This window comes from Colobus angolensis, unplaced genomic scaffold (assembly GCF_000951035.1).
Source record: "Colobus angolensis palliatus isolate OR3802 unplaced genomic scaffold, Cang.pa_1.0 Scaffold139, whole genome shotgun sequence".
Taxonomy (NCBI): Eukaryota; Metazoa; Chordata; class Mammalia; order Primates; family Cercopithecidae; genus Colobus; species Colobus angolensis.
In genome coordinates, this window is record NW_012114477.1 from 3,854,756 (window position 1) to 3,881,201 (window position 26,446).

Here is a 26,446-nt window from a genome sequence, read left to right on the forward strand (position 1 = left end):
CCAGGCAGGGGATTAATTAATTTATAGGTGACCCTCATGTCTTCACAACTATTCATCAACCCACACCTGGGGGAAAGCAAATAAATTTGCATTTGAAGCAGCCAGGTTCTGAGCCCACTCATAACGTCACCCCAGGTGCATCGCCAGGAGCTGTTCCTCAGTCCCATTCAGCAAATCCTTGCTGACGCCCACTCAGTGCCAGGCACTGGACATGCAGGGAACAATCAAGCTGGCCCCTGCCCTCTCAGTGGGAGACAGGCAAGAACCGCTAATGACAACCTCTTTGGGCAGTAGAGGGAAGCGGGGGCCACCGGCACAGTGGATGGGAATCGAGGGAGGCTTCCTGGAGGAGGTGGTTTGAAGGCCCATGGGAACCAGCCAAATGGAAGTTTCTTAACCAGCATTCAGGGTTAAAAGTGGGTCCACAGACCCCCTTTAAAATGGTATGCAAAATATTCTGCATGTGAGCATTTAGCATTTTCCTGGGTTCACAGCTTTCACTAGAAGGCTAACAGCCACCGACTTAAAGCTCTCTCTCACACTTTTCTTTTTCACCTTTCCTCCCACCTGTACACAGCAGGCCTCCTATCCTAGCAAAGTGGAGTCATCAAGATTTATCCAATTACTTATGTACATGGCCCCAGGTAACAGACATGCCCCACTGGGCATGCCATAGACATGCCATAGACATGCCATATTCATGCACATACCTAAATCCATTCTGCAATTGGCAGCTGCCTCTTCTGAACTCAAACTCAGCCTTTTTTTTTTTTTTTTTTTTTTTGAGACAGAGTCTTGCTCTGTTGCCCAGGCTGGAGTTCAGTGGTGCAATCTCGGCTCACTGCAACCTCCACCTCCTGGGTTCCAGTGATTATCCTGTCTTAGCCTCTGGAGTAGCTGGGACTACAGACGCCCGCCACCATGCATGGCTCATTTTTGTGTTTTTTAGTAGAGACAGGGTTTCACCATATTGGCCAGGCTGGTCTTGAACTCCTGACTTCGTGATCTGCCTGCCTCGGCCTCCCAAACCGCTGGGATTATAGGTATGAGCCACCACGCCCAGCCTAACTCAGCTCATTTATAATATTCAGCTCACAGCAGGATGCCTGCACATTCAGAGTGAACATTCAGGAGGTCTACAATAAGTCCCGTCGGCCCTCTTATCCCCCTTTTCTGTATCTCTGAACAGGAAACACTCTTAGAAATCACCTAAGGTAAACATTCGGGGCTCAGAGAGGGATGGGCCACAACTCACAAAATCCCCTTTTCCAGCCCCTGAGAACAATGTATTCCTGCAGTTGGGCCCAGCGAAAGAGGGCTGGGGGCCCATTTCACTTGGCAAATGGGAGGGATGGAGACACACTGAGAAAATGGATGTAGAGCAAGGGAAGGTAATTGGCCTTGTTAGAGCATAATGGACAGAGGAAGTGAGATGTCAGGCCTGGTCTTATTTTCCAGCAGGTGACTCAAGTGCCTCTGCCATGGCTAGGAGGTGGGTGATAAGGCTCCCCTGAAGGCAGGCAGGGCAAAGCCAGCCCCTCTTTTAAGCAGAAGTCAGAGGACTCATGAAGGAGAAGCATTTAAGCTAAGACCTAAAAGATGCAAAGGAAGGGCCGGTCGCAGTGGCTCAGGCCTGTAATCCCAGGACTGTGGGAGGTCGAGAGGGCGGATCACCTGAGGTCAGGAGTTCCAGACCAGCCTGACCAACATGGTGAAACCCCATCTCTATTAAAAATACAAAAAAATTAACCGGGTATGGTGGTACATGCCTGTAATCCCAGCTACTTGGGAGGCTGAGGCAGGAGGATTGGTTGAACCCAGGAGGTGGAGGATGCAGTGAGCCGAGATCACACTATTGCATTCCAGCCTGGGTAACAAGACTGAAACTCTGTCTCAAAAAAAAACAAAACAAGATGCAGAGAGATGGCCATGTGCAGAGTGCACTGGGCAGTGGCAATAGCAAGTGCAAAGGCCCTGAGGCAGAGACAGGAACTAACGGTGGTGCTGAGGAACAGAAAGCTCACTAGTGCAGCCAGACAGCTGTACAGAGAAGGAGAGAAGGGGGAGATGCTGAAGATGTGGACAGGGTTCACATCACTGAGGCTTGTGAGCTGGGCTGCAAAGCTTAGATTTTATTTCAGTCTGCCAGGAAGCCATGGATGGTTTCTAAGGAGATATGTGGCCTAATCTCCCTCTGGCTGCTGTGGGGAGGGTGGGACCAGATTGGAAATAGGACGGACAGTGAGAGGGCCACCATGGTCCTGCAGGAAGGAGGCAGTGGAGGTGCTCCAGCTGGGGCGGAAGGGGTGGAAGTGGAGAGAAATGGAAGAATCGGCACAGCGCGGCGTGCAAAGAACAAAAGGTCTGGGCGGCGGGAGCAGATGGGCCATCAAGGGAGATGATGTCAGATAACTAATGGTGGAAGAGGAGGCCTCACACAGGGCCCCTCTGCCAGGCCAAGGAGCTGGGCTGGGAGCCAGGAGGCAAGAGAGAGTCATTGTAAATAAAGCAACAGGGCAAAGCAGAACACGATGACACAGTTCCCATCTGCCCAGCCCCTACTTCAGCAGAGGGTTTCAGCAGCATGATCCCGCCAGTCCTCAGAGCCCCCAGAGAAAGCAGGCTCTATTTTTATCCCCATTTTATAGATGGCATAATGGTGCATGATCCAGAAATGCTGTTTCCTTTCCCTTCTTTCCTTGGAGCAAGCAGAGAGAGGGATGACTTATCCCCAGACAGAGATGAACACAGACAGCAGTCAATGGAGACAGCTGCTGGCCTTCTTAGCTCATACTGGGCTGGAGATAGGATTATCTCGGCCCTGATGGTTTTGGCATTAGCCGCCCCACCTGCTACTGTTGCTTGGGGACCATGTTCACGGCACTGTGCTTTCTCTGCCTTGCTTCATGAAATCCCCACAGCACCTCTAGGAGAAAGGTGCCACCATTAGGACCTTTTGATAAAGGCGGACTGTGAGACACACAGAGGGGAAGTGACTTGTTCACCATCACAGAGCTGGTCTGTGGACAGCCTGCTTGCTCCAACACCAGAGGCCAAGCTCTTAACCACTGAGCTTCACTGCCCCTCATAGAAAGCCACTCACTGGAAGGTCTGACCTCACAGATAGAATGGATCAAAATAGAGAGAGAGCTCTGTTGCAGAGAAAACAGCCCAATGGTTTCGTGCTGTAACAGAAACCTCTTAGGCAGCATCAGGAGAGCCTGGACTAAGGTGGGAGTCTGTAAAATGACAGAATACAGAGTTTGAGCAAATGTGGTGGAAATATGCATCATTCCTGGAACCTGCCAGGGATTAACACATTCATTCCAAAGGACAGAGGAAGGAAACCAATGTTACCAACACTAAGGACCAGATTGCATTGTTTGTGTGGTTCAGAGCTTGGGCACTGGAGCCAGACCCGAGGGAGTCTGCTTCTCCCAGCAACACCATCTTCCTATGCCTCAGTTTCCTTCTCTGTAAGATGGGAATGGCTCCATCATGGAATGTCTGCAGGATACATGGGTGAAAACACGCAAAGTTCTTACACAGTGTCTGGCAGTGAGAAAACATTACAAAACGGCAACGATGGTCGCTGTGGGCTCCTTTCAGAAGGGGGAATTTTTAATTCCATTTTAGAAAGAAAAGGAAGCAGAAGCCAAAAGAAGGGGTCAAGTTTACACAGTCAGGATAAGCACGGCCTTGGCACTGACCATCTTAAGGAGGAATTTTGGCCTTTCTGTCCCACTGGGATGGGTAGAGGGAGGTCAGTGACCCAGAGGCACACAAGTCAAGCAGGTCTAGATTTTAATAGGATCTGGATGGGCCAGACCAGGAATTTCCCAGCCCAGCACCTCCACAGGGCAGGTCCTGGGCCGCTGCTGACAAGCTGTCTTCATGCTGAGTTTTAAAAGTTTCAATTTATTACATTTTAGGGAGCAGAAAGAAATACGGGGCCACCTCTGGCTGGTTTTCTATTATGGATGACCCAGCATAAGAAGAATTCACTGCACATTATTTTCATACGGAGGCTGTTTGACTGATGTTTTTATGAAGTCGGTGGCAAGTCATGTTAGGACGGAGATCAGATCCTTCAGTGGTACGACACTGGCCAGACACGCCTTTGAAAATGCCTTCCCCTGAGGAGCTCTGGGCAGAGCCGTCAGAGAGCAATGGGGAGTAAAGGTGGCTGGGCTGACAGGCGACGGGGAAGAATTATTGACGTTCACTCTCCAACCCTTGTGACCAGTGTGACAATGAGGACCTGAGGTGACAGCTGACACTTCCCATCTTTCAACTCCGATAACCATCACGTCCCCATGGACAAGGCCTCTCAGTGGTGGAAAGGTTTAGGGTGAGACGAAGGCCCCGCAATTTCCATCTCTCTCCCGACCTAGTGTGGGCTGGACCCCAATAGACCCTCAACAACACAACTGATTTGATTTTAGTTTAAGTTCATTAGATTTTTGTTTCCCTTCCAATTTTTACTTTTTTGTAAAATCAATAGAACAATGGCAAGAGTATGTGGGTACAAAGCACCAAAACACTTTCGATAGCTAGAAAAAGCACCTTCCTCCAGCGCATACTAAGTCATTCCATTGTTCTCTAATTAAATCAGCCCAGCTTCCCCAGATCTGTTCAAATTCTGCAAGGCAGGCATCTATGGAGGGCTTCATTGCCTACTATTCCCTTAGGATTGGATCCTTCTTCTAGTAAACGGTAAAATGTTCATTCCCAGTCCTCCCCATACTGTACTTATAGAGGGAAACATGCTTCCAGATCTTATGCATAAATTAAGCGCTGCTAAGCTTTGGTCTGGGGATATTTGGTGAGGCCCTGACTCTTCTGCGATTGTGGGTCCTGGAAGCCTGGAGTTCACAGGGGTAAGATGAGATGAGCACCATCTAGGGTCAAAGAACAGGAGGGAAGGAGAGGTTGCATTCTCTCTCTGTTCTCTACCACCAGGCGGATGTTTAACATCATGTGGTGGTTAGGAGCAGACCCAAAGGTCAGGCAGAATTGGATTTCAGTCCCAGTACCTCTGTCTATGAGCCTGTAACCTTGGGCAGGTTTCTGAACTTTGATTTTTTTCCCATCCGTATTAGTCTGTTCTCACACTACTAATAAAGACATATCTGAGACTGAATAATTTATAAAGGAAAGAGGTGCACTGGACTCACAGTTCCACATGGCTGGGGAGGCCTCACAATCATGGCAGAAGGCAAAGGAGAAGCAAAGGGATGTCTTACACGGCTGCAAGCAAGAAGGCATGTGCAGGGAAACTCCCTTTTAAAAAATCATCAGATCTCCTGAGACTTATTCACTGTCACAAGACTAGCATGAGAAAGACCCACTCTCCATGACTCAAATATCTCACAGCAGTTCCCTCCCATGACACATGGGAATTATGGGAGCTACTTTTGATTCAAGATGAGATTTGTGTGGGAACATAGCCAAGCCATATCAGCATCCAAAAAATGGGGGACAAAGTGATTTGCACTGACTGAGTAGGACTGCTGAGTACAGCTGTATCAGTTGTGCACTGTACAAGCCTAGGAGATGCCATGCACGAAGGTTATGAGGATGAGCTGTTACTCTGTGCCGGGCACTGCTCTGAACACTTTTCATGTATTAATTCATCTAACTTTCAGAATAGCACTCTGAGGTAGGGTCAATAACCATTCCTGTTGTTATAGTTGAGGAAACTGAGGAATAGAGAGGTTGAGTGACTTAGTGATGGTCATTCAAGTACTAAATGGCACAGCTGGATTATGAACACAGGTAGTCTGGTCACCAAGTTCCCACTCTAAGCCACTAACTTGCACTCCCTCAGAAACAATAGAGCCCACTACAGACGCTCTGTACGGAAAATGTGGTATGGTACATGCCCAGCATCTACTCCCCATTCTTTTGAGAGAAGGACCCCATCTTCCCTGTGATAAATGTCCACCTCCAAACATTCATGTGCTTTGATGGTGTAGATCCTGCTCCCCAAGCTTAGACAGGGGCACATGACCCAGCCTACACAATCAGAGCATCACCTCCCGTTGGCCATAGTGGTTGGTTCTGTAATAAAAACATGGTTGACACCAAGATTTTTGCTGAGACTATGAAAATAAAGTTCACTCTTTCTGAAGCAGGATAAAAGCTTGGAAAGTCTGGGCAAGATGGAAGAGTCTGCCTAAGAATACAAGATAGAACACGCGTAAGATATAAGCTGATGTTGAGGTGAAATGGGTGGCAAGACACATAATCTTGATGACACGATTGGGGTACCTAGATCTAGCCAAACCTGAAGGCAGCCCTAGCCTCAGAACTTTTCAGATACTTCGGCCAATAACCTCCCTTTTTCCATGCAAGCCAATTTGAACTCGGTTACCACCTAAAACCCAGATACGAATGAGTAAGTGAGTTAAAGGAGGTAATGCATACATGATGTTGGCCACAGAATAAATACTCAAAAAACACTGCTATCTATCAGGCATGGTGGCTTATGCCTGTAATCCTAGCACACTGGGAGGCCGAGGTGGGAGTATTACTTGAGGCCAGGAGTTTCAGACCAGCCTAGACACCATAGCTAGACCTCATCTCTATAAAGAGTAAAAAAATTAGCTGGGCATGGTGGAGCACTTGTAGTCCCAGCTACGCAGGAGGGTGAGACAAGAAGATTCCTTGAGCCTAGGAGTGCAAGGCTGCAGTGAGCTATGCTCACACCACTGCACTCCAGCTCGGGCAACCCCATCTCTTAAAAAAGCAAAACCAAACACTGCCATAGTGTTAATTGATGCTAATCTACCAAAAAAGTTAGATCAAAGTGATTCCATCCAAAACCCTGTGATAGAGTAACAATTATTTACTGTTTACCTGTTCTGTGTATGGATCCTCACCCATGGTGGGCTCAATATTTTTCTTTCCCAATTACTCAATGATGGGGAAAGAAAGGAAGGAGATTTCTTCAACACTCACTACGTTAGGCACTGCGTGGCCGCTTGATAATTCATTATCACTATAGCCCACAACAGCCCTGTAAGGAAGCAGTCAGCCCTCATCATTTCACAAATGAGAAAACTGCAGCCCAGGGAAAAGTGATTTGCCCAAGGTCAGACTTGTGTGCTAGTGGTTGAGACTCCAAACCCATGCCCTTCCTGGGCCACCCCAAAGACCCCTCTACACACAAGTCTCTGTTCCTGAGCTAAATCTAGGCATTCTCTCCCCTCACCCATCTCTGTTTCATTCAGTGTGAGGCCAATTGAGATTCCTATCACATATACATCAACTACAAACTGATGAATAGCATTACTTCTCTATGCGAAGCCATCTGCCTGCTTTAAATACCTGGGTAAAATGTATTGCTAGGATTTGTTAAGCTATTAGATGAGTTGACTAGACATAGGGAATGAGGTGTGGAGAGGAAAAATTCCAGTCTTTGGGCAGAGTAGTTAGAACCTAGATTTCTGGGTCTGGTTGAACAACTGAAGGGATTTTAAAATACTGCATCACAAACACCACAGGGAAAGCATTCTGGTTAAGAAATGGTGTCTTTGGATGGCTAATCTCAACACACCCCAGGCCTTGACATCCTGTCAGGGTACTTGGAAGAACCAACCTTCAACATTAAGGCTTTCCCTGAAGGGAATCACCCACAGCTCAAACTAGAGACAGTCCTCACATCAAACAAAATTGTCAAATGCAAACATATTAAGAATGTCAGCCGTGTGCAGTAGCTCATGCATATAATCCCAGCACTTTGGAAGGCCAAGGCAGGCGGATCACCTGAGGTCAGTGTCAGGCCTCTGAGCCCAAGCCAAGCCATCACACCCCCTGTGACTGGCACATATACGCCCAGATGGCCTGAAGTAACTGAAGAATCACAAAAGAAGTGCAAATGCCCTGCCTCGCCTTAACTGATGACATTCCACCACAAAGGAAGTGAAAATGGTTGGTCCTTGCCTTAAGCCATGATATTATCTTGTGAAGTTCCTTTCCCTGACTCATCCTGGCTCAAAAAGCTCCCCCACTGAGTACCTTGTAACCCCCACTCCTGCCCGCCAGAGAACCCCCCTTTGACTGTAATTGTCCTTTACCTACCCAAATCCTGTAAAACGGCCCCACCCTTATCTCCCTTCGCTGACTCAGCCCGTCTGTACCCAGGTAAAATAAACAGTCATGTTGCTCACACAAAGCCTGTTTGGTGGTCTCTTCACACGGACGTGCATGACATTTACCATGTTGCCAGAGACAGAATCCCATCCCCTAGAAATGTATATGTTGAAATCACCCCTTAATGTGATGGTATTAGGAGATGAGGCTTTGAGGAGGTAATAAGGTTTAGATTCGGTCATGAGGGTGGGGCGCCCATGATAAGATTCGTGCCCTTAGAAGAAGAAACACCAGAAAGTTCCTTCCACTCTCTCCACCATGTGAGGACACAGAGAGAAGGCATTTGTCTGTCTGTAGGCCAGGAATAGAGCCCACAACAGAACCCAGGCATGCTGGTACCCTGATCTCAGACTTCCAGCCTCCAGAACTATAAGAAATAAATGTCTGTTGCTGAAGCTACCTAGTTTATGGTAGTTTGTTATGGCAGCCTGAGCTGATTAAGACGTGTTGATTTATAACAAGTAACATTTTTAGGAAGTAGCTGTTTTCCGTTTCAGATGAGGAAACTGAGGCACAGACAGGTTAGTTAACTCGTCAATGTCACACAGCTAATAGTGAAGGAGGCAGAATCTGAACTGAGGTCTCTTTTAAGTCCACAGCTTTTTCCTGTAAGCCCTGTGGAATATGCTCACCGCCTGCGGAGCAAAGCAGGCCTCTTTTCACTTGTCTTAAGTCTATTTCTTTGAGGGTTCAAGAGTCCTCCTAATTTTTTGTATTTTAGGATCTAAAGACTACTTGAATCCTCCACCACTGAACAGACTTCAAAAGCTTCTATCCTGACTTCCTCTCTGGTGATGATGAATCTGGATCACACTGATGCTCCAAAGAGAGGAAGAAAAATAGAAGAGCAGGATAAAACATCCAAAAAAGGCCCTCCCTGACCCCCGTCTCATTCACATCCCTCTTTTATTACATTCCAGCACCCCTTTGCTCCCCTAAACAGCACCATGTCTTGTGCCTCCACGTCTGTCTCCCCACTGGACACTAGGCTCCTGGAGGGCCACCTGGCTCTTGTTCAACTCTGGGTCCTGACATAGTATGAACTCGACCCATATGGTGTACTGAGAGACTGAGGCAGACACATGAGCTCAGCAGCATCAGTGAACCTGCAGGGTGAGCCAGGGCTGCCTGACTCTGTAGCCTGGCACGGCATGCACCCCCGGGAAGAAGCCCACCACCAGGAGTGCTCCCCCATCCTCCGTGCATAGGTCTCTAACCCAGATACCCACAGTGTCCACAGGAAGGACAAGGGGTGGGACATGTGGGCAGGATCCCCTTCTGTAGGAGGAAATGACCTGGACAGGGAGGGTGACCACAGCCTTATTCACCAGACCCCACATACCCGAGCTGGTCCCTTTCTTCAAAGCCAGAAGGAGGGTACTCTGGGAGAAACAAGGGAAGCCCAATTACAAGCAAGTACCCCCATTTTTCTAAGACAGTGGGTTTTTCTCTTTTCTTCTTTCCCCTTTCCCTCTACCTCCTACTTAGCCCTTTTTGAAATGCAAAATAACCTCTCACCTCCCCCTCACCCAACATTCCCTATAGAGCAAGTTCCTCTGTGTGCTCCGAGATGAATTTCTCCTCCAGAGCAGACAGCTGACTTGCAGATCGAAGCATGTCCCCAGGAAAGACCCCGCTCCAGGGGGTTGCCTCAGGAGGGTATGCCCAAGGCATGACCACTCGGCCACTTTTACAGCTTACTCTTACCCAGAAAAGTGCCAACTCAACTGCCCACCAGGTAACTACCTGGTAGCAGGGAGACCCCCTTACCCTTGCTCACTCTCCCTGTTACCTTATGGAAGTGTCTGCTTTTTGCTCCAAAGGTAAAGAGGCACATTTAAAGTAGAATGTTTTGTGCCCTTCTCCCAAGCTAGCTTCAAAAATAAACTCACTTTTCTTGTACCAGGCCTGGTCCTTGTTAATTGGACTCTACATGAGGCGGCCAGCAATGAACCCAATTTTCAGTTACACTATTAATGGTCAGGGCAGAGGGCATTTTAATGAGATTTCTCTTTAATAAGTGGATTATTTTGCTAAAAAGAAAACACACACCGTGTGTGTGTGTGCACACACCCACACGAGCTTGGAAACCATCAGTGTAATTCAAATCCTAGCAGAAACTGATTGGGCACTGAGGGACAGAACCATGAGTAGGGACAGGAGAATATCTTGAGACCCCCAGTCACTAAGCTAAAGGGAAAATTCAAGGTGGGAACTGCTCAGGGCAAATCTGCCCTCATTCTATCCAAAGTCCTCCCTCGGCTCACTGAGATAGATGCGTATTCTGACTGCCTCCTTTGGAAAGGCTTATCAGAAACTCAAAAGAATGCAACCATTTGTCTCTTACCTACCTGTGACCTGGAAAACCCCTCCCTGCTTCAAGTTGTCCCCGCCTTTCTGGACGAAACCATTGTACTTCTTACACATATTGATTGACGTCTCAAGTCTCCCTAAAATGTGTAAAACCAAGCTGTGCCCTGACCACCTCGGGCACTTCGTCAGGACTCCCTGAGGCTGTGTCACAGGCCTGCGTCTTCAACCTTGGCAAAATAAACTTTCTAAATTAACTGAGACCTGTCTCAAATTTGGGAGTTTCAGAGTCTTGGCCATGGAGGTAGACGTTCCATCACCCTGCACCACTCCCACCTCTCCAGAATATCCAGCCAACCAGAACACCCTCTGCCTGACCAACTGATTTAAAATTTGGATTCTAAGATATTTAAGATTGACCCATTAGATTACATCGAAATCAAGAATTTCTCTTCATAAAAAGACACCACCGAGAAAATGTAATGGTCAACCCTAAAGTGAGAGAAAATAATAGCAGTAGACATATGTAGCAAAGAGCTTCTACCAAAGTATCCTACAAATCACTAAGAAAAATACAAACAAACCAACAGAAAAATAAGCATACACCTTGGACAGGTAAAAATAAATATCTAAATGGATGATACACTTTGAAAAGGTGAACATCAGAAAAGTGCAAAATAAAATATAAAATGTTCCCCTTCCCTCAGAATGGCTAAAACGCCAACAACTGATAGTAATACCAAGTGCAGGCCATAACAGGAAGCCAGTAGGGCTTTCATATTCTGCTGATGGGAGTATAAATGTCTACAGGTACCTTGGAAATTTATTTTGTAGTATCTGCTAAAGCCAAAAACCATGTGTACTATGACCCAGAGATACAACACTTCTAGTTATGCACCCTACAGAAATGCATACATTTGCTCCCCTCCCATAAAATAATGCACCAAAAAAAGTTCACAGTGGCTCTATTCATAACAAAACCCACATACCCATAAACAGCAACCTGGATAAGATAAATTGTGGTAGTTGCATACAACAGCAAAAACAATAAACCAGTTATTAGGTTGGTGCAAAAGTAACTGTGGTTTTTGCCATTAATTTAATGCCATTACTTTTTGCCATTACTTTAATTGCCTAAAATACACGCAATAATATCAATACAGCTCACATGCATAAACAGATGGAAAAAAGGCAAGATACAAGGCCAGCACATGTGGATGGTGAGAATTTCTCTAACGAGAAACATGGGAAGACAGAAGACAAAAGGCCTGTTTGGAAGGGGACAGGTTCTCACACAGGCATTTGGTTCATCACCCTTTTTGCTAAATCCACCAGGCACCTTTTGAGAACTGGCCTTACTGTAAGGCCAGGTGGAGGATGGCCAAGGTAAGGAGATTTTATCTTCCCCAGGATTACTTAGTGCTTGAGACACTGGTGCTAGGATGACAAGCTCATCCCTTTTGGTCTGGGACTTACTGGTTTTAAAATGGGAAGTCCTGTGTCCTGGGAATCTCAGATCTGCATAAATAAAAATCTCAGACCTGCATAAATAAAAATCACTCTGAAATTGGAAAAAATAGGGGTTCAAATTCCAGTTCACCCAAAACTGAGGAACATTCTACAATGCAACTGGCCTGAGCTCTCCAAAAATGTCAGTATCATAAAAAAAGACAGACTGAGGAACTATGACACCATGAAAATAATGGAAGCAGTTTTATATTCCAAGTTGGATCCTAAATTGCAGTGAGCCATGATTGAGCCACTCCACTCTAGCCTTGGTGACAGAGCAAGACCTTGACTCAAAAAAACAGAAAAAAGAAAAGAAATGGCATAATGGGCACAATACTAGTTGTCTCCTCTGGAGTCTAGCCAACACCTGTCTGGTCTCTCCCCACTCACTGACTGAGCACTTGTGGTATACAGTCACACTCCCACACACTGGTTCAGAACAGAAAAGTCTCCTGCTGTTGCAGAATTCATTTCACTGCACTCAAGTGGGTTTGGGGGATACAATCAGGTCATGATGCTGATGTATTTGGCACCATGACTGGCAGAGTGTAAAGAATCAATATTCCCCATCAATATCATTGTTGTAGAATAGTTATCACGACCTTGACAGGCCCTCCATGACTAAACGGTAACAGGTCCTTTTGGGGAGATATCCCCGCCTTCCTGCCTATAATGAAACTGGTCTCTTCCCACTTCATTCATCATAGCATTGAATGTGTCAATATTTGTGGGGTGAATAGGCCCGTGATAACCATGTTTTCAACCAATTACAATTCTGTCTTTATCTTCTCCAACAGGAGGTTATGTTAATATTGAATCAATTCACTCCAACATAATCTTTTTAAAAAAGGCTCTTCAAATAAAACATCACAGGAAGCCACCTGTTCCATAGTTCCTGGCTGGGGAAAAATGTTCCCCAGGTGCCCACACACAAAAGACTCCCATCAGGGTCATCTTCCCAGTGCTTATTAATTATTTCCAGTGTCTCATGGAAGCATGCATGACACACAGTGACAAATGTCCCAATTAAGGGCACTGAGCATGAATCCAGGGTTATTAGTCTTCTGGGCACTAACAGAGAGCCTCAGGCTATTAACAAACCACCGCTGGCAGCTCACAGTATATGACTCGCACAAGGCTGTGTGGCCCCATCTGAGTAAACACCGGAGCTGAGCCAGAATTCCCAAGTGGAAGGACCTACAGGAGCACTCAGGGTGTCCAGGGAAGATGTGGCCTGTAGTCCCCGCACTTTGGGAGGCTGAGGCAGGTGGATCATTTGAGCCCAGGAGTTCGAGACCAGCCTGGGCAACATAAAGAAACCTTGTCTCTAGCAAAAATACAGAACAATTAGCCAGGTGTGGTGGTGCACGCCTGTATTCCGCTTGAGGTTGATGCTGGAATAAACTGCAATTGCACCACTGCACTCCAGCCTGGGTGACAGAGCAAGAACTTGCCTCAAAAAAAAAAAAAAAAAAAAAAATTAAAAAGGATATAATAGGCCGGGCGCGGTGGCTCCAGCCTGTAATCCCAGCACTTTGGGAGGCCGAGACAGGCGGATCACGAGGTCAGGAGATGGAGACCATCCTGGCTAACACAGTGAAACCCCATCTCTACTAAAAATACAGAACAATTAGCCAGGTGTGGTCCCAGCTAATTGGGAGGCTGAAGCAGGAGAACTGCTTGAACCTCGGATGTGGAGGTTGCAGTGAGCTGAGATCCGGCCACTGCACTCCAGCCTGGGCGACAGAGCGAGACTCCGTCTCAAATAAATAAATAAATAACAAAAAAAGGATATAATAGCCCCAAGAGAGCAGAAGACCAACAGGAGGCATCGGTGGTGTTGGGGGAGCGGTTAAATTCCCAGGTGCTTGGGTTGGGTTCCCTCAGTTCAAAGCCGGCTGGGATCTTTATCAATCCTTTGTGACTTCGGCTAAGTCTCTTACTGTGTTTACTCATTCCAGTCCCTGTCTTTAAAGGGTTGGAAAGAAAATGATGGAAACAAAGGGATAATTGCAGGCAGTGACAAGTACTAACTTAGGGGCAGAGACTGAGGAAAGAGAGGCGGCACCCTCACCCAGCCCATGGAGGTCCGAGAGGGCTCCAAGAGAGGACACCCAAAGTCAGCTTCACAGAATGCGTAGATGCTTATCAGGCAAAGAGGGATCAGGGGAAGAAGCAAGAACCCAGTCAAGGGCATTGCTTGGGCAAAGATGAAGGGGTGAGGGCAGGTAGAGAGGACACAAAGTCATTCTAAGCTTTGGGTGAGGGGTGAAAGGAGAGTAGGTGCCAAAATATGCATCCCTGTAGGTCAAGGTAAGAAACCTGGACTTTAGGCTGAAGGCAATGGGAAACTACCCGTGGATCTTGAACATACAAAGACCCAACTTTGCATTTAAATTTTAAAATTCTCTCTCCAAAGATCAGACGGTACAAAGATCGCTCAGACAAGACCGGAGGCCAGCCAACTTGAGAGAAATCCAAGTACAAGATATTCAGGTGGACTGCAATACAAGCAGAGAGAGATGGGGGGATGCATTTCAGAGCTATTTAGAGGGTACAATGACTTGGCGGCAGCTTTGTTCTCAGCAGGAAGAGGTGAATACAGCCCCCGGCATGAATTAAGTCAAGGACTAGAGTTCAGTGCAAATCCTTCTCTATTTAACAGAAAGCAAATAATGTATTTCCTCTGTGGAAGAGACAAAGGTCATAAGCATGAATCAAATAGGGGGAGAGAAAAAGCAACCGCTGCCCTGGAACAGACGCCATCTCCCACTTTCTCCTTGGAGCCAGGTGTTAGCATCTGCTGTTCACAGATGTCATTTGTGCACAGCGATTATCTCAATTATATATCTTGGTTGTTGGAATTGCTTCTGTCTCCAGATTAGTTTGTTTCCAGTGGAAACATTCCATGGGAATTAATTAGAAATTGACTCTGGAAAAAAAACAGGTGTCTTTAGATCAACCCCACACCTTGTCTGCTTCCCTGTTCCACGAGGTCGTATAAAATCATGTGCTCAGAAACTAAAATTTTCCAATAGCTGACACCGGTGAATGAAAGGAGAGAGCCAATGGGGATGTTATGTTATATTTTGAGATCACTGTTTTGTTTTGTTTTGTTTTTTTTGAGACAGTTTCACTCTTGTTGCCCAGGCTGGAGTGCAATGGCATAATCTCGGCTCACAGCAACCTCCACCTCCCGGGTTCAAGCGATTCTCCTGCCCCAGCCTCCCAAGTAGCTGGGATTACAGGCATGTGCCACCATGCCCGGCTAATTTTTGTATTTTTAGTAGAGATGAGGTTTCTCCGTGTTGGTCAGGCTGGTCTTGAATTCCTGACCTCAGGTTACCTGCCCATTTTGGCCTCCCAAAGTGCTGGGATTACAGGCATGTAGCCACCACGCCTGGCCAGGAGATCACTGTCTTGGAGTTTTCAATTTAATGACTCCTTTCAAATCCATGGTCCAGTGTTCTTTCTACCAGCCCAATCAGCTGGGATTATCATACCCCCTTATTAGGCAAGAAAGACTCTATGCAAGGCAGGTGACTTGCCCAAGATCTGCAGCAAGGTAAGTGGCACGGGCAGGATTTGAATCCTATACGTGACTTTCAGGAGTCTTCTGCGCTGTATCAGGAGGGTTTTAAGTCTCAGGTGTTCACTGAGATGTATCCACAGCTCCCAATGGAGGGAAACTGGGAGAAAAGAACCAAATGATTATCTTAGGGTTCTAGATGCGGGGGCAATGGACAGAGGTGGTGCCTGCCCATCTGCAGAGAAGATGCTGTAGCTAAGGGAAACTCCGTTGCTGCTGGTAGAGCCTGATATTCTGCACATCAGGGCTCCTGTGATTTAGCTGGGGACTTGCCTTTTCTTTTTTTGGAGAGCTGGTCTCAAACTCCCGGGCTCAGAGAAAAAGACCTCCCTCTGTCTCCCAAAGTGCTAGGATTATAGGTGTGAACGACTGCACCTGAAATCTTGCCAATTTTTACAAGCCATTCTGGCCACACCTTCCTCTGCTCAATAGCTTTCTATACCTCCCTATGGCTTTGGGACAAAACGGAAGCTCCTCAGCCAAGCTCACTAAACCATTCATGAACGGGCTCCAGCCTCCATTACTGGCACTATCCTCTCTGCCCTTTTTACCCCTGGATACCTTATATTCCAGCAATACCACGTCAAATTGAATACGCTTTCTGTCTCTGTGTGCCTCTGCCCTTTTATTTTATTTTATTTTATTTTTTTTTTTTTGAGACGGAGTCTCGCTCTGTCACCCAGGCTGGAGTGCAGTGGCCGGATCTCAGCTCACTGCAAGCTCTGCCTCCCGGGTTCACGCCATTCTCCTGCCTCAGCTTCCCGGGTAGCTGGGACTACAGGTGCCCGCCACCTCGTTTTTTGTAGTTTTTAGTAGAGACGGGGTTTCACCGTGTTAGCCAGGATGGTCTCGATCTCCTGACCTCGTGATCCACCCGTCCCGGCCTCCCAAAGTGCTGGGATTACAGGCTTGAGCCACCGCGCCCGGCCATGCCTCTGCCCTTTTATGCACCAGTGCTTCCTCCTAGAATGTCTACATACGTGTACCTTATCTAACCAGAAATTCATTTCCATCTTTAAAGACACAGTCAAAGCTACCAGCTCCTCTCTCAAAGCAAAATTAAGGGCCTCCTCTTTAGCTAATCCAAATATTCCTCCAATAAAGAGTTTATCACTCTGCTTGTTATAGCCTGCTTCCAGGACTAGGAGCCCCTTAAGGGCAGAGACCTTGACGTTTCCTCTTTACCTCTGTAGCTTGGCCCCACATTCATCCCAGAGTGGAGATCGTATCCATATTTGCAGAGTGAGTACAGTTCTCTCTGACAGGTGCATTCGAACACATTCCCTCCTACATGTCCTTTATACAACAAACCTTTTGACTGGGTGCAGTGACTCATGCCTATAATCCCGGCACTTTGGGAGGCTGAGGTGAGTGGATCACTTGAGGCCAGGAGTTAGAGACCAACTCAGTGAAACCTGGCCAACATGGTGAAACCCCTCTCTACTAAAAATACAAAAATTAGCAGGGCGTGGTAGCAGATGTCTGTAATTCCAGCTACTCCAGAGGCTGAGACAGGAGAATTGCTTGAACCTGGGAGGCAGAGTTTGCAGTGAGCCAGAGATGGGGCCACTGCACTCCAGCCTGGGTGACAGAGCAAGACCGTCTCAAAAAAAAAGAAAAAAAAAACACCTTTCTCTAGGTTTTCCATCATCACAGTGAGTGAGTGTAAAGGTCGCAGAACATGTTCAAGTTTCTCTTTTCTCTTTTTTTTTTTTTTTTTTGAGACAGGGTCTCGCTCTGTTGCCCAGGCTGGAGTGCAGTGGTGTGATCTCAGTTCACCGCAACCTCTGCCTCCCGGGTTCAAGTGATTCTCCTGCCTCAGCCTCCCGAGTAGCTGGGATTACAGTCATGCACCACCACACCCGGCTAATTTTTGCATTTTTAGTAAAGACAGGGTTTCACCATGTTAACCAGGCTGGTCTCGAACTCCTGACCTCAGGTGATCCCCCCGCCTCAGCCTCCCAAAGTGCTGGGATTACAGGAGTGAGTCACTGTGCCCGGCCACCTGTTCAAGTTTCTGAAGCCTTCACTGGCTTTCCCTCTTCAGCCCCCAGGCTGCCATGGGATGATGATGCTTCGCATTAGAAAAAGGGCTCAGAGAGGTCAGGACACTTGTCAAAGGTCATGAATTAGCAAGTGCTGGATCCAGTTTTCTCTACTCAAAAATTACCTAATTTTAAAATAGGTGAAAATAAGATCTGTCACACTAATGTAACCTCAGTGGCAGTTTTCTCATCTGCAAAATAGACATACTACCACTGAACTCAAAAGGGTGTTCTGAGGGATAAATAAAGCCTATGGTTCCCCCAGAATCCCCCAGTGTGGTTGTTTAAAAATGCAGATCTTGAATTCCAACCAAAACTTGATTTATTTTTAAATGCGGGGGGTGGGGAGGGGGCAGAATCCAGAAGTCTGTGATTTTAAAATGGTGTTTAACTTCTCTGTTGTGCAGTCAAATTTGAGAAACCTCCAACACACTAAGGAAAAGTCCGGTACATAGTAAGTGCCTGACAATAAAAGTTAATAGGACCCATATTAGGCAAACCAGTTAAGGGTATAGGACATGTATTGCTGTGGGCCCTTAGGTAAATTACTCAACCTCTCAGAGACTGCCTCTTCATTAGTAAAATGGGTTGAAAATAGGAATAGCCACCTCCTAGGGTTATGGCAAGGATTTTCTGAAACAACATACTTAAATGTTGCTAACCAAACCTCATAGGCACATCCCATCGATTCCCAATCAGCCCCACGTTTCTCCCCTCTTGCCATCTCTATCAATACTCCCCCAACCCAGATGACCATTTCCTCTGGCCTAGAAGGGTGCGTTAGCCTTCTAAGGATATCCCCTCATACCTTCCATAATCCAATCTCCATGCAGAAGAACAATCCTCTAAAACATGAATCCGATTCTGTCACGCTTCACTCACAACCTCCCAATGGCTTCTCACAACCCCTGGGATAAAATCCAAACCTTCCAAACCTGCCCTGTATGTTCTGGTCCCTGTCTGTTTCTCCTTCTCCCAGGGTATTTTAGCTGACCACCCAAGCTAAACAGGACGCCCCTGCAGTTCTCTATCTTAGCACCCTATTTATTTCCTTTCTCATTCAAATTAAGGTGTGGGATGATTCTATTTATTCGTATCATTGTTTGTCTTCTTTTCCATCAGATGTAACTTCTGTGATGGTGGGTACCACTGCTGTCTCACTACCCATGGTGCTTATATTTAGCACAGTGCCTGACACACAGTAGGTGCTGCATAAATATTGAATGAATGAAATTGTTCAGCATCATGCTCCGCACTTAAGTAGCAGCCAGCAGCAAAGTTAGCTCCCTCTTCCTTCCTCCTCCTGTCTGCTTTCCCTACCTATGTCCCTGGAGCCTTCAGGCAAAGGACAAATACTGTATATTGGAGAGGAGATGCAGCAATGCCCAATGTCATCGCTGCTTTATTTGATTAGCTCTGACTCTGGCATCCGGGACACGTGCGCTGGGAGCCAAAGCAACTGTACCCTGACCTCTGGTCCACGCGATCCCATCCTTATAACGATTTCCATGACAACAGCAACGAAAAGCCAAGGCTGTGGATTTCCTTTGATAGGAGCCGGATGCAGAGACTGGGAAGAAGGACTTTCAGAAGAATGAGGCTCTTTGATTCAGCTCAAAGCGCCTTCATTAAATACCACTTTTTCCCAAGAACATGCATTTTAACCCTGCAGAGGGCGAATTCTCATGAATACTTAATAAAACAAAAAAAGAAAAAGTAACAAAATCTCTGTGGTTTCTTTTCAAGAACACCCACCTGTTGGGGGAGGGGAGGCTTAGGTGTTGTGGCACTGGGGACATTTTGATGGAAGATGGGCAGGCATGTGGCCTTCTGCCAAGGGAGTTCTTCAACTCAAAATGCCTGGCCCCTGGCTGAGCCATCACATAGCAACTCTGCCTCCCTGGAGGCAAGCCAGGTGGCTCAAGGTTCCCTACCCACCTGGTCAGCCAAACAGACAGGAAGATGCAATGTGAGTCAAAAGCATCTCCCAATTCTGCACTTAGAATCACAAGCTTTGTATTCAAAACCCCGACTCTGCCACTTACGTAGTGTGTTACTTTGGGCACACCACTTGCCACCTCTAGACAACATTTCCTCATCTGTAAAATGGGCACAATGCCACTTCCCCTCCCCTAGGAGCATCATGAGGATTAAGCAGGGTGATGGGGTCAAGCACAGGTGATACTGGCTTCCTGACATGGCCATGAAGAGGATAGAATGACCAGCCATCCTGGCTTGCCCAGGACCCAGAACTGGTAGTGCTAAAACTAAGACAGTCTCAGACAAGTCAGGAGGGTGGATCACCATAGAAGAGAATGATCTGATAAAGGAGATGGCTAAGAGTCATAGAATTTTCAAGATGGAAGGGTCCTCCCAGTGTCTTCTGGTTTAACAAGTTTATTTTTGCCATATTCTTTCCAATAGCATAAACTCGGTCTATTCATGAGAAAACCATCAAACCCAGATTAGAGAACATCCCATGGGATACCTGTCCAGTGCTCCTCAAGACTGTCAGGGCCCTGAAAAGCAAGGTCAGCCTGAGAAACTGTCCCAGACCAGAGGGGACTGGGCAGGCATGACAATAAAATGCAGCATGCGGTCCCAGGTTGGATCCTGGAAGAGGATATGGGCATTAACGGAGAGACTGGTGAACTCCAAATCAAGTCTGAATTCAGGTCTTCGTTTGGTTTTGTTTTGGTTGAGGTCTTCTAGTTAAGCGAATAAGCTCTAACTGAACTGCTTTGTTTTACAGATAGAAACTGACACCAGAGACCGGAAGCAGCAGAAGCTCTGGGATCTCTGTTTCCAACCACTGGCACTATAGTCTGCTGCCTTTTGCTGCCTTCCTGGAGACTTGCTGGTCATCATGGGCTGTGTCTCCAGAAGGAAGAGAGAACAGCGCTGGGTTTGGAGTTGGGAAACACGGGTTCCAGGCTTGGCTCAGCCTCTGACTGGAGGAAGGGATGATAATCCTCCAGGAAGGAAGGTGGAGAAGGCATCTGGGCTTAGCAAGAATGACTTATCCAAGGAAAGGTGACATCAATTGCAAGGACACAACACTCCCAGCAGAGCTCTAAGCCTTCCCAGGTATCTTCAGCTACCCATGGGGACTGGTAGCACATCCTGAGTTCCTGCTACATCATTCAGCTTTGGGACCTCTCTCCCCAAGGCTTGCACCACCCTGTGGGATCCATTCACATTTCTCAACACTGGCTGCCCTGGGCCACACTGTCTGCCACCAGAACAGCCCACACTCATGACATCTCCTCAGGTCCCCGGGCTCTGCTCTGGCCTCACCTCCCTACCATCCTCAACCATGCCACTCCTCCTGTCCTCCTTTGAAGCAGCCAGGGATGGTAGAGCCTGAAGATCTGGGTTCAAATCCTGATTCTCCTGCTTTCAAGCTGCGTGACTTTGGGTGGGTCATCACGCCTTTCTGCCACCCAATCACCTGAACTTGTGAAATGAAGTTGATGATCCTCACCTCACTCAGCAATCCTGAGAACACCATGCAGCACTATGTACGGAGATACAGAGGACCCAGTACCTAGTGAGGGCTCCAGCTGGTAGTAGCCAGTGGTCAACATCATGTCTTGATCAATATCATTAGCATACTAATAGGCAGTCAAACTGCCAACGTTTGTTTAGCTGTTGTGGTTGTTAAGCATTGGTTTTGCATGACTGGCACTATTGCTATTTGGCTCATATACACACCACACACACACACACACACACACACACACACACACACACACTAGGCACACTGCACTCAGCCATTCTGGCTAGTGTTGATCTGCCCAAGTCCTCCAGACATCATCTCTGAAGAAGGCAACAGGACTCCTTCTTAGACCCCTCCTCCTCACCGACACTCCATGTGACCCTTGCAGCCCCGAAATGCCCCCCATCTCCCTGCAGGTCTGTGAAAGTTGGAGGCTGGCACCACAGTTCCGCTCATACCTGGGAGGGAGAGCCATTCTCTGCAGTTCGTAGCATCCTCCCCACCCTGATTCTCAAGGGGATCCCATGACACCCACCTGGCTGTGCACTTTCTCCAGCTCCTCCTTGCTGACTGATGTCTTGCCATCCTCCATGGTGCCGAGAAGGAGCTGCACATCTGACAACAGTGCATGTGTCCTCCTGAGGTCTCTCCGAAGTCGCTTCTCCACGTCAAAGTCCCGATGGCCAATCTGAAAGCCAAAAGAAGACCCATGAGCTTAGGTGGCAAAGCAGTGGCCAGGGTCTAAGTTTTCCGGAACCAGGCTCCCTGGTTTAAATCCTGCCTTTGCCACTCACACTGTGTGACCTTGGACAAGACCATTCGCCTCCCCGAGCCTCAGTCTCCTCAACTGAGAAATGAGATTGGCACCAACCACATTGGGCTGCTGTGAAAATTAAATACCTGCCTAGCCTAATGCTTGACACAGAATCAATGTACAAGAAATATGAGTTGCTATCATTGCTGCTATCATAGCTCGTATGGATCCAAAGTCACTCTGTCATCCCACGTTTTGCACACAAGTCATCAGTATGACCTCACCTCATCTTGTAAGAGCCTCAAGTGCCAGGTGAATCCCTCTGCTGCTGGCCAGGTTCTGCTGACAGAAGTTAGGACAGTCCTGGGTGGGCAGGGACTGGACAGAGCCTCTCGACTTCTGGGGAGTTATTAATGTTATTGATCTGGGTGTTGTTGTATGAGTTTATGAAAATTCATTGAGCTGCACACGTAGGATACGGAGTCCTCTGTATGTGTGTTACACCTCAGTAAATTGTAAATGTGCTCCTTTTGATGATCTAAGTCAATCTTTTCTGTCCTTTGGTCCTGTTTTCCAGTTTAAGGACAAGAAAATGACATCATTTGCTGCAGAGGAACCTTACCCAGAGGTGAGTACATTCCTTCCCCCAGAATCTTGAATTTGCCAGGGACAGCTGTTGAGGGAGTCCCAAAGAAGCCACATCCTGGACTGGGCACCAGGACTGTGACCTTAGACTCCTTGACAGCTTTCAGTGGCCAAAAAGTACAGGCTAAGCCAAAGCAGAAGAGGTGCAGAATTACATCAGGGCCCTACATGAAATTTCAACAGCCGGTCACCTCTCTAGAAACAGCACTGACTTAAAAGACAACGTGTTAACATCCCTGAAAGAAACTAACGACTCCTTTCTTGGACTCTTCAGGAGACCAGAGGATACAATACTGGCCTGTCCATCAGATGGGGAGTTTTAAGGAAAACAGGGTACAGGTGCCTCAACACTGGGATGTGGTTTTTACACACCTGGAAATCTGTGTCTCCACATCAAATGCTAACCATTTCCTGGGATGCTCAGAATGTCCTGGAATATTCTAGAAAAAACACGGGGTTGAGAATGAGCAGATCTAGACTTTAAACCCTGGCTCACCATTTGCTGACGATGGAACAGTGGCTGAGTCATGCCACATCTCTGAACCTGAGTTTTCTCATCCACAAAAGGAGAGGTTAAAAAAACACCCTGTACTTCGTGTTGAGATAAGACAAGGATCAGACGTGATAATGGATTCCAAAGCACTTTGTATGCTGTTGAGTGCTTTGCAAATATAAAGGATTATGAGTATTGTCTGATGACCTAGAATGTATTCCTCCAAATTTTGTATTTCTATTTCTCTACTGCTGGTTTTGAATTCTTTGACAAATGAGTTGGTTCTTAGAATATAGTCTTTATATCTGAAATGTATTGTTTTGGTAGGTTCAAAATGCTGTTCTATTATACACACACACACACACAATCTCACCTGCTGAACTGAGTTGAGGGCTGGGCATTGTGCCAGGCTCTTTGTCACGTGTTATTGCATTTAACTCCTGTGACAATCTCCTTAAATAGACCTTATTACTATTGCCTTTACAAATGTAGTAATAGCTTACATTTATAGACACTTTCTAAGTGTCATATACTATTCTAAACACTTTATAGCTATTAATGCATTTAGTCATCACGATGAATCGATGAGGTGTATAGTATTATGATTCCCATTTTACAGATAATGAAACTGAAGTTTGCAAAGATGAAGTAATTTGTCTTTTCTGGCTGGAGAGTGGTAATTGTAGTAAAATATACCATTAGATAGGTGTGTTTTAGTCTTTAATTCTGAAAAAAATATATCATGGGAGCACAGAAGAGCATTATCCAGCTCAGGCTGGGATGGAATTGGGAAGTAGAAGGTAGCTACTCCTAGCAAGGGGAGGTAGAGGCAGGATGTTTTGGGTAGAAGGCACTTAATAAGTAGAGGCAGAGAGGCGAGAAACAATCTGGGCTCTGCATTTCCGGGTGGTTGCCATGAGGTTACAAAACTCTGGAGTGGGTGGGGGGCAGGTTACAAAGTGAAAGAGGTTTTCCACCAGGGCTCTTACATGGAGGAACGACTGATATGAAAGAGCAAATGATCTGCCCAACGCCATACTGCTACTAAGTGGCTATGCAGAGATCTGAATCCAGGCAGCTCAACATTAGGATGTAAGTCTCTAACCATTGCACCACAGTGCCTAGTGGAGCTGCTTCATGAACCCAGATTTACTTACTCTAGAACCCAGGCTCTTACCATGATTACACTTAGGCAGTGGGCTTTGCACATTTCTTATATTTGTGTCTGTTTTTGTTTTGCGCATACCCTAAAGTGCCTTTAATTCTCCTGTGGGGTGAGTTAGCGTCAGGGACATTCCCTGATGTTGACACTGACCATGCAGTACAGATGGCTCAGATTCTACGATCTTCACTGCCTGAAAGGCCCTGAAAATGCTGGCACTTTTCAGAGGAAGCACTGCAAACAAAATTCACAAGAAAATCTCAGACTAGTCATCCTCCCATTTATAATAAATTGCTACAAGAGAGGAGGGCAAAAAATACCACTCATTAGGTTAATGGGAAATAAATGTCATTCTGCGAGTTTCCATTTTGTAGCACAAAGATTCAAACTTTGATAAAGATGGTCAATAATTAACTAATAAATCTACATGATGTTTAGTGTTGTTATGAGTAACTATGTTGCAGTCTTAGTTGGTGCACCATTTATCATAAAGGCAAATTGTTTGGGGAACTTGTTAAATGTCCATTGTCAAAAGAATCTCCAAGCACTATTAAAATATGATCTAGACGTGCTGTTAGGGATAATCAAACCACTTTACAGATGGGGAAATTGAGGCTTGGAGAGAGAATGCATGTTGCTAAGGGTTTCACAAATTAATGGCAGAACTGGCTGCCTGAGAACACTATGAAAAAAAGATGGTCCACAAAAATATGGTTCCAGCTAAGTGGACCTTATTGCTTTTAAGCAGAATCATAATAGGTTTTTAAAATGATAGACATTCAAATAATATAGACCTCATTTAGAAAACGCCTAGGGTACTAACTTGCTAGGCAATCTTGGGCAAGTTGCTTTACTTTTCCGAGCCTTACTTCTTTCATTTATATGAAGGAAATAATAATATCTATCCCACAGCATTACTGTGAAAATTAATGTTAGTAAAAAATTATGATTAAGCATATATCTTCAAATTTATGAGTAACCACCAAAAGAACAGAAATAAAGTTTGTAGCTTCTGAACCAATAGTTCAAAAGAGAACACAGAAAACATCAATCTATCTAAAAGTAAGAAAGGAATAGAGGGAGAGCAATGTAAAGGAACAAGAAACTAAAAAAACACAAAATAAGATAATACAAAATAGTTTCAAATATATCAGTCATTATAACATATGCAAATAAATTAAATTTTTATATGAAAAGCTAGACTAAAATATTGCATTGAAATTATCTGTTTAAAGAAAACACATGAACATGCACACACACACACACACACACACCCCTACAAATCTTTAAAATGAAATAGAAAAAGGTCTTGCAGGTAAACTGACTAAAATAAATCAAGCAAAATAAAATAAGGCAAAACTTATTCATGGAGAAAGAAAGACACCAGGTAAGAATCGAAGTCATGATCTTCAAGAAAATAAAGGAATACAAAACTTAGATGCACCTAAATATATAACCATAAAGAGAAACTATGACAGAATTGTTAACAAAACTTGGAATAACCACTGTCGTGGTAAGGATATAACAGGACTCTCTTAGAAACTGATCAAGAACTCAAAACCAAAGTTAGCAGGAGGTAGTTTTTAAAAATACATAATCATGTATTTTAAAACTTTTCTTCATGGCTTATGCTTTTATATTTGTATATAATGTTGAAATAAAAAATTAACAAGCTTGATTCATTTGCCATGTATAGAACCCTATGCCTCATAAAGAGTCACATTATTTTCCACTCAATAGTTCATTTTTGTTTCTTTGGTTTTATTTTTGTTTTTGAGACAAGGTCTCACTCTGTCACCCGTGCGGAGGGCAGTGGCGTGATCTCGGCTCACTACAACCTCGGCCTCCTGGGTTCTAGTGATTCTCATGCCTCAGCCTCTTGAGCAGCTGGGATTACAGTTGCCCACCACAATACCTGGCCAATTTTTATACTTTTAGTAGAGGCAGGGTTTCACCATGTTGGTCAGGCTAGTCTCAAACTCCTGATCTCAAATGATCTGCCCATCTTGGCCTCCCAAAGTGCTGGGATTACAGGCGTGAGCCACTGTGCCCAGCCACACACAATAGTTTATTAAACTCTACCAATAAGTAGACCAACAAAGAGATCTCTACAATTTCAAAGAAAAGACGTTATGCATTCTACCATGTTATCTGTCCAAAATGCCCTTAAATTAAAAATTAACAATAGAAAGTTATTCTATCCTAAATCATCATCCTAAATGTTAACAAACTTGAAACTCAAGTTCTAGATAGCTTACAGGTTAAAAGAAAAAAGAGGCCGGG

General features: G+C 45.8%; 1 protein-coding gene across 1 annotated transcript in view; it reads right to left on the bottom strand.

The window, feature by feature from the left end:
• MYO18B (myosin XVIIIB) overlaps positions 1-26,446 on the bottom strand; it is a 289,839-nt gene that overhangs the window by 87,046 nt on the left and 176,347 nt on the right. Inside the window, exon 33 of the mRNA XM_011934846.1 lies at positions 21,645-21,797. Within this exon, the coding sequence (XP_011790236.1) occupies positions 21,645-21,797 (153 nt within the window). The remainder of the gene's footprint in view (positions 1-21,644; positions 21,798-26,446) is intronic.